Source organism: Helobdella robusta (genome assembly GCF_000326865.2).
Source record: "Helobdella robusta unplaced genomic scaffold HELROscaffold_30, whole genome shotgun sequence".
NCBI classification, from domain to species: domain Eukaryota; kingdom Metazoa; phylum Annelida; class Clitellata; order Rhynchobdellida; family Glossiphoniidae; genus Helobdella; species Helobdella robusta.
In genome coordinates, this window is record NW_008704502.1 from 493,815 (window position 1) to 511,801 (window position 17,987).

The following is a 17,987-nucleotide window of genomic DNA, read 5'->3' on the forward strand; positions in this document are numbered from 1 at the left end:
CCAAATGTTGGATTGAACGCGTCACCCATACATTTCTAAATTTGCGTTCTCGGTAACGAAAAAGTTAAAAAATCGCCAAAAATCCATTTATGTGTGCATCTTAAAAACATTTAAATATTCTAATAGACAATTTTTTCCTCTAAAATATCATATAAAACAAAACTTTCTCCCGTTTCGTGCACATCCCAAAATATTGGTTTAAACGCGTCATCCATACATTTCTAAATTTGCGTCATCGGTAGTCCTGATACACCTTTTCTTTAACTGTACTACTTAAAAGATGCATGGTGCAGTTGGTTTACATCATGCAACTAACCTCTTTTCCTTTTTCGTTCAGTTCTAGTACCTTTTGAGAATTAGAAATAGATGACGAAAAATTACCATCATGCAAAAAGGGAATATTAGATTTGAGGCAATGTTTATTACAAATAAATTGATGTAGCACATGCAAAATATAATACATTATAAATGATATATCAATACCTCCTGCCGTCGAATTGTTTTTAACAATTGCAACATTTTCATCATGTGATGTCTGAGTGGCTTGCCGTTGTGCTTCATTGATGACATCAGTTTTATCTACTTGAGGCAACAAACATTGTATGTCAGTTATATTTTCTTGCAGTATCTTAAAGATACGATTGTTTTGTTATCAACCGACCACTTGGCTAAGGCATTGTTGTTGCATGTTATTATGCTTTGTAGGTTTTGTAAAGATTTAACGTTGCCTTTGGGACCATTTTCAGTTAACCCTAAAAAGCATTTATTCCTCCGCAATAAGTCATGCAATTTGTGAATTTCTATTTTTTAATGTTATCATTATTATGATGCAAAAAAAATAAAAAATCAAATCAAGAAAAAAAATTGCAGGGTGCTTGCACCATTGAATTATATAATTCCATGGCTTGCACAGCCTTTTTGAATTTGGGCTGCTAAATAATGTGGGTCAATCAATTAGGTTAGTTTCGGGGACCTTCAAATGCATGTCGGCCTGGGCCCAAAGAGGTCTTAATTCGGCACTGACTAATTGACTGGTTGGCTGACTAATTGGTTGGTTGGCTGGCTGCTGAAATGTTTTGATTACATTAATGAAGTCAATTTTTACATTCTTCTTAAAAATGTTACACCGGATACGCATAATATTCGAAAAAATTTGAAGGTTTTTTGAAAAACCTTCTCAAAATATCGAACTAATCCTCGTTATCTAAAAAAATTCTGCTCACGAAATTAACATGTCGCTGGCTTAAGGCTAAAATATATTTATTTAAGTTTTAATTAATATTATGTTAGATAAAACATCATAAAAATAACACCTGGTAAAATTTTTGATAAATTCATATTCTGTCCTTTTTTGCGTATTCGTGGATTCCAAAGTAATTCAAATTCTGTAGTTTTGGTTGGTTACGTTACACACTGCGCCCTTCCTCTGGAAATTCTGAAAACATGAATAAATTTATTCACGGATCAAATATTTCTGGCCAGAGTATAGTTGACAGAGCTCTGGCGGCCAAGCACACAGTTGCAGGTCAAAGTTTAGCAAAAGTTATTTGTAAAGCAACCACTGAAGAAATCATGGGTCCAAAAAGGAAACACCTTGACTGTATGTATGGAGCTACTGAAGTTTATTTTAATTTTGAATTTAGTAGTTTAATTAAATTTTTAACTTTATGTTTTTATGATTATTTATTTTATTTAGCTGATATTTTATAAAATTGAGCCAGCTTTTTGGTATGTCTGTGTATTGCTAAAAAAATCCATATTTAATCTATTTTATGTTTTATCTATTCTATAATTGTATAATTATTATAAAAATCAAAATAAGCTATTATACTATAATAGCTTATTTTGATTTTTACAAGTGTTCACCAACTACTCCATTACTAGGATAATTTTTAAAACGTTTAAGTTCAGCATTGTACAAATTTGAGCTTGAGAGAATTGTTATTATTCTCAAAAAGTTTTCATTGTTTTTTGAATCATTTTCATTAATTTATATTTTGTAAGTATTATCGAGGTTTTAAATATGCAGAAAGAAAGACTAAGATTGACTGAATGAAAAGTAAAAAACAGCTTTACTAGAGAGATGTGAGGTAATGGCTCTGGACCTAAATTTAAAAATGGATCTAAAAAGAGAATATTTAAGTTGTGCATGCAAATTGTTTTTTGTATGTTGTACATCTTGATTAGACTTCGGTTTTGAAATAATCTGAAAATCTTGTTAGACATAAATAATTGTTGTTGATAAAAAAATGAAAATGATTTTGTAGTCTGTTGAGATATCCCACTGGGCATAAATTTATTTTTTAATTTTTATACTAGATTTGCTCCAATGTACCAATGAGCCAAACATCTCTATACCTCAAATGGCAAACTTATTGATTGAAAGAACACAAAATGCTAGCTGGGTGGTTGTTTTCAAAGCTCTTGTTACTGTTCATAATCTTATGAATTATGGAAATGAGGTAAATACCTTTTTTCTTTTTTTTGCAATTTCATGAGATAATAACAGATTTTTCTCAATCTCATTAGATAATTTTCTCATAATTTCATGGTTGACAACAAATTTTTTTGCCAATGAAAAGCATATAAGTACAACAATTAGTTTTTTAAAAATAGAATTGTGTTTGCATTTCTTAAAATTATTAGAGGCTCCAAATGGTTTCTCTACAACAGAGTGAATTTAAAATAAGTAGCTTCAAGTAGCTTACCTTAGCTTGTTTTAGTGTTTTTGAAAGCCCAGTGTAGTTATTTTTATAGCTTTAACTTACCATATTATTATTCAAAATTTTCAACATATGAAACTATTTTTAAAAATTTATAATTCCTATCAACTTTCAGTCATTCAATCAACATGAGGAATGTTAAGCTGTTATATCAAGTCTTTTTTAACATAAAGTCAATACATTGTAATACTTATCATAAGGCACTTACAGTCTATAACTTTCTTGTTTTTTTTTCATTTCAAATCTTTTCTGTTCATTATTTTTTATGCTTCATTTGAGTTTATTTTCTTGATGTCTTTTCAGCATACTCTTTATTACAGTTTAAAAACATCAACCTAACTTAAAAAACCCTGTACAAAAATTGTATTGATAAAATATATTTGGGACTATTTAATATTCAAATTTGTCATGTGGCTGTTTTTATCAGTAATAGAAATCAGCTGGCTGCAACTAAGCTTCTAAAAAAATTTTCATTTTATTCTTCCAATTTTTATTTTTACATACATTTTGTTTTGTATTGTACTGTATATTAGGGGGTTGATTTTTTTTACAACTATACATGGGTATAGTGCCATAATCTGACATTCTACATGAGATTACCAATTGCAAAAGTTTTATTGACTAAAGTTTCAAAAATGTCCCCCGTAAGTAAAAAAATATGACGTAAAAATTGACAAATTAACAGAAAAATAGCAATTTATTTTTACAAAACTTTCAGTTGATTAATATACAAAGGTCAATTGTTTGTGCAATTTAAAAGTTGCTGTGCAGAATAAATCTGAAGTTCATCTTGTCAATATCTTTTGCACAAATTTCTTGCACAATTTTTATGGCTTTTTCCGCACAGATATTAGATCTCTGAATTTTTTGTAAACGACTGGGCTCCTGGGACCAAAATGTTTTCAAGGTTTTTATGGCTGTAGTTGAAGTTATTGCTTGTTCTAAATTGTTAAAATTACGTTCTGAGTATTGCATGTCAGAAAACCATATATCAGACCAGGCTGATGCAATGAAGTCACAAACCATGCGAAGTTGATTATTATTTGACTCATTTAAAATATATGCCAGGAGAGCATAGATTGCTTTTGAATTCCATCTGGCATTGTTCAATGATGGCAGACTTTTGAATTTTATAGCCGGATAGCTACCATTCACCCTCATATATATCGGTAACTTTGTACCAACTCAAACAGAAAGTCCATATCATCTCTCCATTTATTAGTCTTTACTTTACAAATTTTTTCACCTTGCTTAAAGTTTTATATTAAATTTTTATAATTTTCTTGCAGGTCTGCAATAAATTTGTAATGTATTTCTGGTGATGTGCTTTTTCCTTCATCTAAAATATCATTCATGGAATGCTTCAAAATTGAGTCTAACACATGATGCTGACAACCAATAAATTGAACTGGTTCAAGATTTTTTCTTTCAAATTCTCTTTGAAGTTGGCTTACAACTCCATTTTTACTTCCAGTATTAACACTTTTAATATCAGATATTATAACTTTAATACTACTCCATAGTTGAAATTTATCTAGCACTTCAGCTATTCCACTGTAAATACTATTAGCTTTACCATCATCTAGTTTCAAAATGGCTAACTTGACCTCTTTTTCTGCATTTTTTAAAATCAAGACTTGATACTCAATCCAAGATATTTTTTTACCATCAAAATGCAACACCCAATCATCATTTTTTAAATGATTAATCATATGCTTTGTCATTTTTTGGGCTTCTAACATTGTAGCTCTATAAATCCCAGATTTGGATGGTGCTTGCACATTAACACCACATTCAGATAAATTTTTGCAAACTTCTGCTGATCTTCTAATACTTAGTTTTGACTTCTTAACTAAGTTAACAGCAACGGTGGTGTTCTCATATTTTCTCTTCGCTTTTTTGTCTGGCGGATTATAATCAGAATCTTGCTCATCATCTTGTTCATTGTCTCCTTCATTTTCATCACTGACCTCTACTGTATCCGTTTCAGCTATGATAGTTCTCTTCTTGCCAGCTTTAGATGGATGTGCTTCAACAATTTTTGATGTGCAATAACCAGCTTGACCATCAGTTTTCATTTGTAATAAATAAAATTCTTTATCTTCATTGCTAAGCCAGTTACCATTCACTTTGGTTATATCAAATATATAATCCCACTTTTCTTCAAAACATTGTTTGAATTTTTGAACAGAATGATATTTCTTAATAAGAATTTCTACTTTTTTTGTTATAGATCTTTCATTAATTTTTGGTAAACTCAGTTTAAGCCATAAATCAGATAATTCTGTGCCAACCATTTTACATCTCAAATACACTGACTTCTCTAAATTTGATAATTATACCGACCAATAATAGCATAAGCTTTTGGCATTTTATTCATAATGCCAAGTGGCTGCAAAACTTTGTGTACGTGACATCTTGTTGATTTTGATTTCTCAAAGTGGACTAGATTTTTTGTCCAGGCTTTGATATTTTCTGGTTTTTCAGCTATCTCTGAACTTATTCTGGACATTCTGAAATATAAAGTAAATTGAAATACTGTTATTTAAGTTACATGCAAAACTAAAAGGAAATCTAGTAAACACAAAAAATCACCTTAATTGGAACACGTTTATCTTGACAGCTAATGACAATAATTCAATCTTGTGCTTGCAGAAATTGATAACATTGGATGCATTCAAACAATGTATACTCGAACTTATATACTTATATATTTGTTTATTTGTATCAGACTACACCAAAGAGAGTGTAATTATTATAATTACAATATCTTTGCGCTAAACATTAAAAATTGTTAAAAAACAGTTACAATTTTTCATTTTTGTATTACAATTTCTTATTTACGGGGGACATTTTTGCAATCAAATGTCTTAAAGTATACTTTTTTATAAATAACTATAAAAATGTCAGTTTTTAAAAATATACCCATTGATTTTAAAAAAAAAGTTGAAAAATCAACCCCTTACTGTATATCTACTACTCTAATTCATTATTTTATTGTTTTGTTGCTCAATTTTTAACGTGTTTAGCTGGACTTCAACAATCAATCAATCAATCTTCGTTTTGCGTCCAGAGACCCGGTTTCCCGAGGTAGGACGTTGTTTTCTTTGCCATCAACTTTTTGTGCCAAATTAGACGATCAGTTGTATCTATTTCATTTAAATTTAGAGCTTTCATGTCTTGCTCGATTGTTTGCGACCAGGACTTTTTTGGACCGATACGCACTGGTGACAATTGGAATCTAATATATGCTGATGATATCGTTTTAATAGCCACGTCTGAGCAGAATGCAGCACAGATGTTTGAAGATTGGAACACCAGACTCGCCGATCATGGATTCAAAGTCAACATCAACAAAACCAAAGCAATGAACACTGGTGAACCCATCCAATCCACAGCTACTGGACGATGGCCCTGTTCAGTTTGTAAAGCTGGTGTAGGTAACAATTCAATCAAGTGTCAGCAGTGTAACCAGTGGTGTCACAAACGTTGTTCAAAAATAATTGGTACTTTATCTAAAGTGTCCAATTTTGTTTGTCCTGTTTGCATCAATCCACAACAACAAATTCGAAATAGCACTGTTTTTGAAGCCATTAAAATAGAGAAAGTCACATCGTTTCAATATCTAGGGGATGTTCTGGATTGTACTGGAACAGCTGAAGCTGCCGTTCGAGCACGCATACATGCAGCCAGGAATAAATGGCATCTCCTTGCCTCTATATTGATGCGGCGTGACATCCCACTACCACTACGATCAAGACTTTATAAATCTGTGATACGTCTGGTGTTGTTGTAGGGTGCAGAAACATGGCCAATGACAACCAAACAGGAACAACGACTTTAACGAACCGACATGAAAATGCTCCGATGGATGCAACGAATTAGTCTGAAGGACCGCATCGAATCTACCGAAATCCTGCGTCTTGCTGGTTTAGATGATATAATGGACGAATGCCGGCAACACCGTCTGCGGTGGTTTGGTCATGTCAAACGAAGTGGAAACAGTGCCATAACTTCTCTAGCAGATGTTGAAGTACCTGGCACACGTCCCAAAGGCCGTCCAAAGAAGTCCTGGTTGCAAACAATCGAACAAGACATGAAAGTTCTAAATTTAAATGAAATGGATACAACTGATCGTCTAATTTGGCGCAAAAAGTTGATGGCTAAGAAAACAACGTCCTACCTCAGGAAACCGGGTCTCTGGACGCAAAACGAAGATTGATTGATTGATTTCATTGCAATATCCTACATTTTATAATTGGTTATTATCAATTAGAACTAATTGCATTATCGTAAAAAAATTAGCTTTTTATTTTCGTATATATTCAAAAATTAAATTTAACCTGTTACAAAGTTACAATTTTTTAATTTTGAAATTTTATTGTGAAATAAACATTTATATTAATTAAGAAATTACTTTTCATATCAATTTGAAATGACGTTTCAGAGGTTCACTCAGTTCCTGGCATCAAACAACTGCTCTTTCAACCTATCTGGATTCACTGACAAGAGTGGACCACAAGGTAATCTTCCCACATAGCAAATCTCTTTCTCCACCCTCTCTCTTCTCTCCTTACTCTTTTATCTCCATCTTTGCTTTACTTGTTAAGTTTTAAGTTTAAAAAACTTCATTTAAATATACAGTTTAACTGGGTCTTTTATTATTTGTAATGAACCTAGTTGAAAAAAACATTAGCAGAAATGAATTGTGTATCACTTCTCATAAATAACAAATTGTATCAGGATTTCATTGAATTTCATTTGCAATGTCCTACTTTTATTCTTAGAAATTATTATTTTTATTATTATTCTTAGAAATTGTTATTATTATTATTTTTGTTATAGTTTGGTACATGATTAAAATGATGATCTGCATATATGTAATTACATCTGTTAATATTATTTTCATCTCAAAATTTTTGAAAATGCTTCTAAATTTTTATTTCAAAGTTTGAAATTATTTTTGATGTTGAATAAAAATTTCCATAATAAAGCAGCCTTTTCATTAAAAGTTTCTTATAATTTACAAATTATTATTAAACTTGTATTCATATTTTTAATCACTAGATTTACTAAAATTAATTTTTAAATTGAAAGTTTTAAATTGATCATTACACTATTTTGAATTATATCAACAAATAATAATAATATGCCAACATTTATTTCTGTGCTGTTTACACTGTTTTTCAATTGTCTTAACCAATAGTGTGCTTTACATTTTTCGTCAATAAAATTGATAACATTTCACATAGATTTTAATAAACATGTAACAAGTTCAGTTGAATACTTTCTTCATTTAAAATTTACTTGTAGGTTATGATATGTCAGCATTCGTGAGGAGGTACTCAAAGTATCTAAATGAAAAAGCTTTCTCTTACAGGCAGATGGCATTTGACTTTTGTAAAGTCAAGAGAGGGTAGTTTTTGTCTTTGAACTCTAGCTTTCAACTACCATCATTTGTTTTAATGTTAATTTTTGTTGTTTAACCTCATCTTCAACTTTTTTTATTTTTTGCTAAACAGCTCTGACATACAGAACTACTTACATTCTCCTATACATATAGTCAAACTTTCATTACACAAAGCCTCTACTATCCATACCATAACGACGTGCAAATGTATTTTGTATGCAATTGCCAGTACCGCATTATATACACATAGCTTTGAACTTTGGACAGACAGTATTCAAACAAGGCCATCACATAATAACTGCAGAAAATGTGGCACTTTAATATTATTTTTTGTTGTAACTCAAATTGTCATTAATTAATTATTTAGTGCAATTGAATTTTGATGATAACTAGTTTGCTGTTATTTTCTTTATTAACATCTTACCCTTTCCTAAAAAACTTAACTACTTTTGGCAGTAGTAGTATTTAACAGTACCTTACTTTTAGAATTATTGTTTATTTAAAAACATACCAAATTACAAACTATTTGTGTTTTTATTCATTGTCTGTTCAATGTCTAAAAAATAAACTAAATACTTGTGCATGTATAAAAATAGGACAGGATTGATGAACTAAGTTTTTGTAAGTTACATTTTTTATTTTATCACTAAGAGAAGTTAGTATCAGACCATTCTACGTTATGTATCTGATTGTAGCGTATTAAAGCATGCAAGCAAAAAGGCTGGAAATGACCCGAAACATTTTTTAATAAGTTAAGTAGAACTAAACGTAAAATAAAACAAATTAAAAAAACTTTCAATGTTTTTTTCATTAAACTTGGAAGAATAAAGCAATTTTTTTGATTGATTAAAACATATTTGTAAGGGTTCTTTCCTGGTTATGACATTAAACTGACCCTCACTGCCTTGTAAGTGATGTTGGATCATCAAAGGCTAGGCCCACCGCTTATAACTGTGTAAAAATTAGCCAAAAAAATACTTATGATGATGACGGAAGTGACAATGTTCAAAATTAATAATAGTTATGGAACCAACAGACAGAGCAGAGAGCAAGTTAATATTTTTAAAAGTTCACAAATTATTTTCTGACAGGCAGATAGATTACAAATTATTATCAATTATTTTCATGTAATGACTTCCCTTACCATTCAGTATTTCCTTTCACAATTCGGGCACTTAACCAACAGATTAGCATATTTTGACTTGGTCTTTGGTTAAGCATATTGATTGACATTTAATGTTGTCATGATTTTAATTTTCTAAAATTATCGAATTTATGCTTTTGGTATTCATATGAGCAATAAATTATAAATCTATTTATTGTATCATGTAAACTGGATTTAGGAATGCATGGTCAAACAGTTAGGTTGTTGGCAAATTTTAAAAACTTGCGCAAGTGCACATATTTTTTATTACTTACTTCTTATTAAAATTGTGGTTAATATTATCGGATAATTTTTATCATCTGTTTAAAGTTCAATTATGTTACTTATTTGGTAATCGTTTGGTCACCTAATTCTGTATTTTTCTTTAATTTAATTCGTCTATTTAGATTATTTATAATTATTCTCTTGTGGTGTTCTTTATATTTATAAATATTTTTATGTTTTGAAATTCATCTTATGAACAGTCTACAACATTTGAAATTTTAGATTGAAAACAATAAACGTTACCTCTAATTGATTTTCATGACTTTTTCAATTTTACGAATAAAAATTAGGTTTGTAAGAGGTGCAGTTTGGCAAGAGTCTGAATAAATATTCCTAGGAAAATGTTTAATTTTTTTTACTTTCCTTTTATTATTGAGACTCTGTCCTTTTATATATTCTAAATGCCTTATAATGGTAATCGAATTATAATTATACTATTTTAAATGTATAAACTCTAATAAATGACTGATACTTAATAATATTTTAAATGTTGATTAGGACTGGCAGCAAGACATATATGCTTGGTTTGTGTGTATTGTATTTTCCAAAACATAAATGTCTTAGCCTTGAAGTCGTCATTAATAATAATGAATGCTCATCTTATTTCTTATTGAGAATTGGGCAGCGCAATGGTGTAACAGTTAAGTGCTATTTGCAGTTGCCGGATTTGATTGATAAAAGATCGCCACCTATCACGTGCAATGTGTGTGATGTGTTGTATTGCGTGTATGCACTGTGTGTTTGTTGTTGACACTTTTGGAAAATATTGAAGAGAGAATCAAAATTAATAAATAAATACAAATTAACTCCTTTGAACATAAAAATAATTAATTGCCTAGAGATTTTATATGTTAAGTATATTATTTGTATTTTAAATAATGATATATTTTTTACAGAAAGGATGACGGCTTATTGAGAACCATGGATACAACAAAGTTATTGAAAGCACTGCCTGTACTTCAGAGCCAACTCGACACCCTCATTGAATTTGATGTAGGTTATTATGTCATATTTTTTACAAAAATTTTATATCTTTTTTCTAACAACATAATATTCCCTTCAATAATCTATATTAGTTGCTCACCTATTTGCCCTTAACGTTGTTTTACCATGTGATGTCTAGTTATTTATGTAGAATTTTTGTCTTCTCTACTACTTCTACCATGAGTTGTGGATTATCTTATTGTGAATGTGGTCTTCACATTAGGGCCGGTTGTCAGCGCCGTGGCGATCATACACGCCACCGGCCACTCGATACCGAAAACCGTCTTCATGCAGGTGGTCGCTTCCTTGGCCGAGACTCACCATTCTACAATATCTTCTTTCGACTTCAAGGTCGGAATATAAACGCCGGGCCGAGCGAAAGAGATGTTTCGCCCTTTTTGCCGAACGTACGGGCTGGCCTTTCCGTATGCTCGCATGTCTTTTCTCAAGCGTTTAATATTTAATTTATTTGTTATTAATATAAAAATAAAACACAGTGCTATAAATTAATCTTTAAGATTTATTAATGATAATCAAATAATTCAAAAAGAAATATTTCAGATGTCAATTCAGATGTTAATCAAACAATATTCTTTGTATATTTAATAATATTATCGTTTTATTATTGTTGTTATTGTTATTGTTGTTGTTGTTATTATTATTATCGCTATCTATTGCGACAGAAATGTGAAATGAATCAATTTTAAAACTAATTAACTCTGGTCGTACTCTCTCGATTCGAATGATGAGCTTCTCAGATTAATACTCTATTTATTGCATTTGACATTTTATTTTATTTCATTATTTTATTTTATTTTATTTGTACTGTCATTTTCATTGTGTTTATTATTATTATAACTCAAGAGTATGCTAGCTGTGGTTACTTCTGGGGTAGAGACCTGGACGGGGACAGAAATTCAAACCATCCCCATTATATCCCCATGGAATCAGTTCCAACCCCGTTCCGTCCCCATCCAAATGATTTCCATCCCCGTTCCATCCCCGTTCAAATCATTTCCATCCCCATTCCGTCCCCATTCAAATGATTTTCATCCCAGTTCATTTTCAAACATTTTAATTATCAGAAGACAACTACTTAGCATAAATGCACATACTATTTTATTGCAAAACTATTAAAAAACAACTAAATATATAAATTAATTTATGAAATAAAATGTAACTAAATTTAAAAAACCAGCAAAATCCAAATTCAGCCATGTAATCCATGTAAAAAAAAGTAGTCCGTCAATATTATCTGGAGAGAGTTGACATTTTCTATCATCAATTGTCTTACCAGCCAAAGAAAATACCCTCTCTGAAGAAGTAGATTTCTTACATATTTCAATATGAGAAGTTAACCCACTTGTACCATCTCTTGCCTTCCACCGCAAAACTACATTGCACTTTCTACATTTTACGAATCCAGATACAGCATCAACGATATTAACAATTAGATACATACTTATATTGGTTATTTCCTTTAAAGGCCCGTCTTACACTTGTTTGAATAATGTGATGACTATTGCTAGGTGGTTCGACTGTAGGCTGTGGCTTACTTCCCACTTGCTCATTTGGCTCAGATTGTATGATACCAATGTTACGTCTGGCGAGGTTGCAATACATTTATTTCCATAATACCTTGTGGAGCTTCCATCATTTATACATATTAACTCATTATCATCCATCTATTCCTCTACTTGGTTTCCATGGTAGCCATTGACGCTTTTGTGCACGAAGAGTCGGGAGTCGGAAATTTTTATCAAGAGTCGGAGTTTTTTGAGGAGCCGGAGTTTGAGAAGGATATTTTTTATCTGATTCCGACACACTGGTAAAAATTTCCAGCCCTGACACCTGGTTCCAACTCCCAGAAAATTTTTTTAACTTTTGCATCACAATTTTTCTTCATAATCACTACTAAATAAAAATATTTAAAAAAACACTTAATAGGTCAATTTACTTGTTTTTTTTTTGTAAAATTACTTTATTTTAATATTTCATAACACGGCGGAAAGGAATTATGCGATTTATTCACATTTACCATTTATTTTCAGCATATGGGCGCTACACATACTTATTTTCTTAATAACATGATCTTCAAAAAAAATAAATTTTAAGATTAAAAAAATCATATTTTCTGGAGTTGGAGTCGGATGAAAAATATTTGACTCCGGTAAAAATTTCCTCCTCTGAAACTCCGCAAGCAGGAAGATGGTACGACTATTAGTTCTATCATCCTCGTTGTTTCTTTTTCACAAAGTTCTGCGTTTATTAATCAGTTTTCATCAAATATTCCTCATTTTCGGGCCATAACCATTAAAACCTCTGGTTATATGTTTCCACGTTGCCTGGTGGGTTTGTTTAAGACACTTCACTCAACACTGTTCTACTTTGTTTATTCATTCTATTATTGCCACATTTTTATTGCACCATTCTTTTCAGTTGTTTTTCAAATAGTATATTGATTCTTTTTTCATGATATGAATATTGATCGGAATGAAATAGATATCTGAAATAATTATAAAATATTTCTCAGGTGTCAGCAAATGAATTAACGAATGGAGTTATTAATGCAGCATTTATGTTGATGTTCAAGGACCTTATAAGATTGTTTGCCTGCTACAATGATGGAATCATCAATCTCTTAGGTGGTTTATGTCTCTTTGTGTCTAAAGTTTTTTAATGTTTGGTTTTTGTTCAATATTAATTGAACCGTAATATTAATTCAAAATCCATTGATTTGCTACATAAAATTCTATCCGGTTTTCAAACGATTGCTATTTAAACTAAACGTCAATGTGTTTCTCAGTATATTATGAAATGGCATGTTCAAGGATACATTTATTTATCTTTTGTTTAAATGTGCTTTTCAGAGAAATATTTTGACATGAACAAAAAAAATTGCAAAGATGCACTGGAAATATACAAAAAGTTTCTTGCTCGAATGGATAGAGTCTGCGAGTTTTTGAAAGTGGCAGAGGTCAGTTTTATAAATGAATGGGTGGTTGGATATACGTATGGGTATATGTATACTAGTTAAATGGATGAATTAGTGAAAGGATTTTATGGTTTGCAAGTTTGTTGGTTGTGGAGTTAGTATGCTAACTTGGTTTGAAGGCTGATTTTCTGCGTTTAATGCATGCAAATTTGCCCGATGTATACATGCATTTTACCGCTTTTTAGTTTTATTTGGAACTACAAATAAAAATTTATAAGCAGAGCTTATATTGTCGTAGCTGCATGATAATGAAGAAAATAAATAGATGGAAGAATAGATGAATGGTTGATTGATTAAATGAATAAATGAGTAAATAAATGAATGCATTTCATTTTCACATCAAAATGCATTTTTAAGATTCTCGTTATATTTAATTGTTTGGTTGATAATTGCAAAGTGAAAGTAATTGTTTCTCAATATTTATAATTAAGTAATTAATTTTTCCTATTGAATTTCATAATTTTTGAAACCTTTCAATAATTTTTGAAACCTTTCAATAATTTTGTTTATAATTTTTATACATCCAAAAAATTTTTAATTTTGCCGTGATTTTTACTTATAAAACAGAATGTTGGAATTGATAAAGGTGATATTCCTGATTTGGCAAAGGTAAAATATTCAATGTTAAATTTTGCATTTGTATGTTAATAATTTTTCTGATATTAATTAGCAATCGTGAACATTATGTTAAGTATGTTAAGTATTTTATGTACAACTGGCACCTTAAAAATAATAAGTTTTGTGTTAATAGCACAGTTTCATTAAATTGAAGAAGAAAAATAACTATTTAACCACATTTTATTTACAACTGTACCCTGCTCAATCAGCAGGCTTCACGTGTTTCATGCTATATACACGTGGAGCCTATGGAAATTTTGAAGAATTTGGGCATTGATGGAAAAGACACGAGAGTTATCAAAAACCTCTATTGGGACCAAAGAGCAGCGATGAAAGTTTGTAACAAGATGACTAGTTTTGTTGAAATAAAGAAAAGTGTTAGGCAAGGCTGTGTATTCTCTCCACCCTTGTACAATCTCTGTAGTGAGTAAAAGGGCGCAGCAAAAAAGGAGCGGTCAAAAAAGGTGCGTACGTTAAGGACGCAAGACAAAAAAGGCGCGAGGTAATAAGCGCGAGTAATGAGTGCGCTATGAGAGTAAGATTGAAATAAAAAATAATTTTAATACTTAATGCTAATGATTAATAGTTTATACTCGAGTAAAGGTAATTTGTGGCAACATGTCCCAGCACCTTAAAATTGAAAATAATTTCTTGAATTATAAAAATCAAAATTTAATGAAATTACGTTACCGGCGTCAATAACCATAACAATAAAGTAGTGGTAGACTCTGTCTATAATTACTTTGCGTTATCGGATTCGAATGCATGCTATATCATGCTATTCGTGTGATATGCTCCTAAAGTTTTGGGTAGCACGCCTGTACGATAACCTCGTGTCACCGGTTTTGAAAGCATGCAGTTGCCAATGCTTTTAAAGTCACAATTGAACATCCATTCTAAATTCACTTTTATATCATTTAAAAAATTACTATAAATTACTATAAAAGTAACTCATAAAATCAGTAACAAAATCATTAATATTATTGATATCACTTCAATCAAATAATTGATTATTAGTAATTTGTTTATATTTATATTTAACATTACCTACGTATTGTCATATGAACTGCTTATTTACATCCGTTGGAAGATCTGCTCTTAATATTTACGTATATCTTTGTATAGGTGTTTTTAACAATTTGCTTCCGATTATTTATGTATATCTTTGTATGGGTGTTTTTAACAATTTGCTTCCAACTAAAACTATTTCAAAATTTTTGTTGTAACATACATCTGCTTTAGATATCCTCGGTTGAAAAATTCATTTTATGAAATTTGTTTTGTTATTAATGTTGTGTTGTACACCGAAACGGCGAGGACGTTGCGTCGCTATTAAGTGATATTTGGTTTTCTGTGAGATCGTAGATGACTTCTTAATCCAAAATCTGATGCTCATATTTTACCACAATGAGGGAATCAAGGACCAGTTGATTTCAATTCTCTTGCTATTGCTGCATGAAGGATAAGTCGACGCCTGGAAGTGGCATTTGTCCATTCAAACTTGTAAGACCAGCTTTACAAATCCTCTTCCATGCAGACTGATCTTTCGCAATTTTTTCAAGTCCAGCCGACTTATGTGTGTGTGTGGTGTGTGTGTGGTGTGTGTGTTATTAATATTCAAATATTTATTGGTGAATTAAAAAGTTTGACTGAATAACTTGATAACTTGTGTGTGATTTTTTCTTAGGTGGATGTAGATGAAAATACTTGCTATACTTAGATTGAAACGCAATTAACAAATACTATTATTATTAAATCTAATATTAATTACTACTAAAAAAGATTTATAATTTTATAAATCTTTGTGGTTATCTGAGATTGGTTCACCAATTTTTATTTCACGAACTTTTTGGCGGTACTCATATTATTATTTTTCAAATGGTTACTATTGCAGGCTCCTTCCAGCTTGTTAGAGGCGTTGGAACAGCACATGAATTCATTGGAGAATACAAAGAAGGGTGGAGCAGTTGTTACCACCAAGTTTGTTTGACAAAAATATATTGGAATCACGTATAATACTTTATTTGCTGCTACTGTAGTTTGCTGAACTTAAACAATTTTAAAATTATTGATAATCCATTCAGCAGCAAATTAGTGTGTTTTTATTTTAATTTTTGTCTTAAGCAAGTTAGAGTATTTTTTCATGCAAAAATGTCATGTTTTCGTATGAATATTAAAACAATAATGTTGATATAGGCATGAATGTTCATTAATATTTGTGTGTGCATGTATTTCTGTATCTCACGACAGACCAACAGCTGGCATATCAGCGGCAATCAGCAACTATGCAACAGCTTCTCAAGTTGGTGCAGCCCCTGGTGCTGGTATCGGCACAACTTCAATTTCTGATGAAGAACGACAAAGAATATTGGAAGAAGAGCAAAGACAACTTGACCAGATGAAGGTGAATGATAACGGCTATTTTTCATTATCCTCAATATCGTTTTTTTTATTTAATTGAAATTGCTAATAATTCATTTTATTGGCTAACATTGATGAACAACCCAACAGCAACAGAGAATGAAGCAAATGGCTGGCTCTCCGGCTGGTAGTTCAACATCATCAAATACTTCCTCTAAAATGTTAGCCTCACAACCAGCAACAACAACAAGTACAACTACCAGTGCATCAGCAACAGTCACAACAAAGCCCATGAATGATCCATTTGGATCGAGTGCTGCAACTGCGCCAACAGTTTCAGCAACAGTGGCAAACCACAACAAACACAGCCACATTGACGATTTATTATCTCTTGATAATCCTATTGATCAACATCAACCGCAACATTCATTTTTCTCCCAGCAACAGCAACCTCCGTTCATCCAGCAACCACAGTTACAACAAAATTTATTTGCCAGTAATTCGTTCATGACCCCTAATCAGCAGCATGTTTTCATGCCTCAAGCAACTCTCACAATGCTTCAGACAACTGCATCAACAACTAACTCGGTCATACCTGCACTCAATCCATTTGCTCCACAACAAGCCCAACAACAACCACTACTTTTTTCTCACTTGCAATCACAACCTTGGGGAAATGTTATCACCTCATCCAGTATGTGTTTGCCAAAAGTCATTTGGTTTTTTAAGTCAATATTTAAATATATATATTTTTTTATTATAACAAGGGAAATTTTAGATAATAACACCGAAGCAATTTATTACAACAGAAAATACTTCAAATTGAAGATAGCAGAATCAATTTTCATCGATAAACGTAAACCAGCAATAAATATTCAACTAAATAATACCAATATTCTTCCAACAAAGAAACACATGATTAACTTTAATTCTATTTAAGTTACAATCAAAGTCACTGTGAAAACAAAGACACAAAGACGGAACAATACTATATAACTACACTGATGAGAGACCTTCTAGGATTGCATCGAATAATACGGTATAAGATGCCGCGAACCAACTGTACCAGAAGAAAGAAGACAACGATGAAAGAGACGGAAGATCCTAGGACAACGGCTCTAACAGTAGATGATCTTTGATTCTAAATCCACCGCCTTGTGAAACAGGGACCTTTGACGCAATGGCTAGGTGCACTGCTTACACTAGTGCTCTCATGGGCACGAGATAAACTGCAACCGCGCTGCCTTGTGTGCTTCCAGCAAAAAGGCTAGGCCCACTGCTTAAAGCTAGTGGTTGTCGTTAGGAATTGGGCAATTCCAGATAAAAAAAATTTTTTACCCAAACATGTCATTACAAAAAAAGAAAATATCCCCTATTCCCTGGAAGACCTTAAATGGTCAAGGGGTGACAATATCCAGGAAGTACGCAACAGTGGAGGGATATTGCGGAAAATCGGGCGTCCCCTCC

General features: G+C 31.5%; 1 protein-coding gene across 1 annotated transcript; it reads left to right on the forward strand.

Moving 5' to 3' along the window:
- Positions 1-1,489: 1,489 nt before the first annotated feature.
- Positions 1,490-17,748, forward strand: HELRODRAFT_192181 (hypothetical protein; the record flags this gene model as incomplete). Its single annotated transcript, XM_009021948.1, has 12 exons — positions 1,490-1,600; positions 2,320-2,462; positions 7,171-7,246; positions 8,037-8,139; positions 10,459-10,555; positions 13,080-13,191; positions 13,417-13,523; positions 14,109-14,150; positions 16,054-16,139; positions 16,410-16,563; positions 16,671-17,214; positions 17,687-17,748. Exons 1-12 carry the CDS (start codon positions 1,573-1,575, stop codon positions 17,746-17,748), a joined length of 1,554 nt encoding a protein of 517 aa, XP_009020196.1. The 5' UTR covers positions 1,490-1,572.
- Positions 17,749-17,987: the final 239 nt, after the last annotated feature.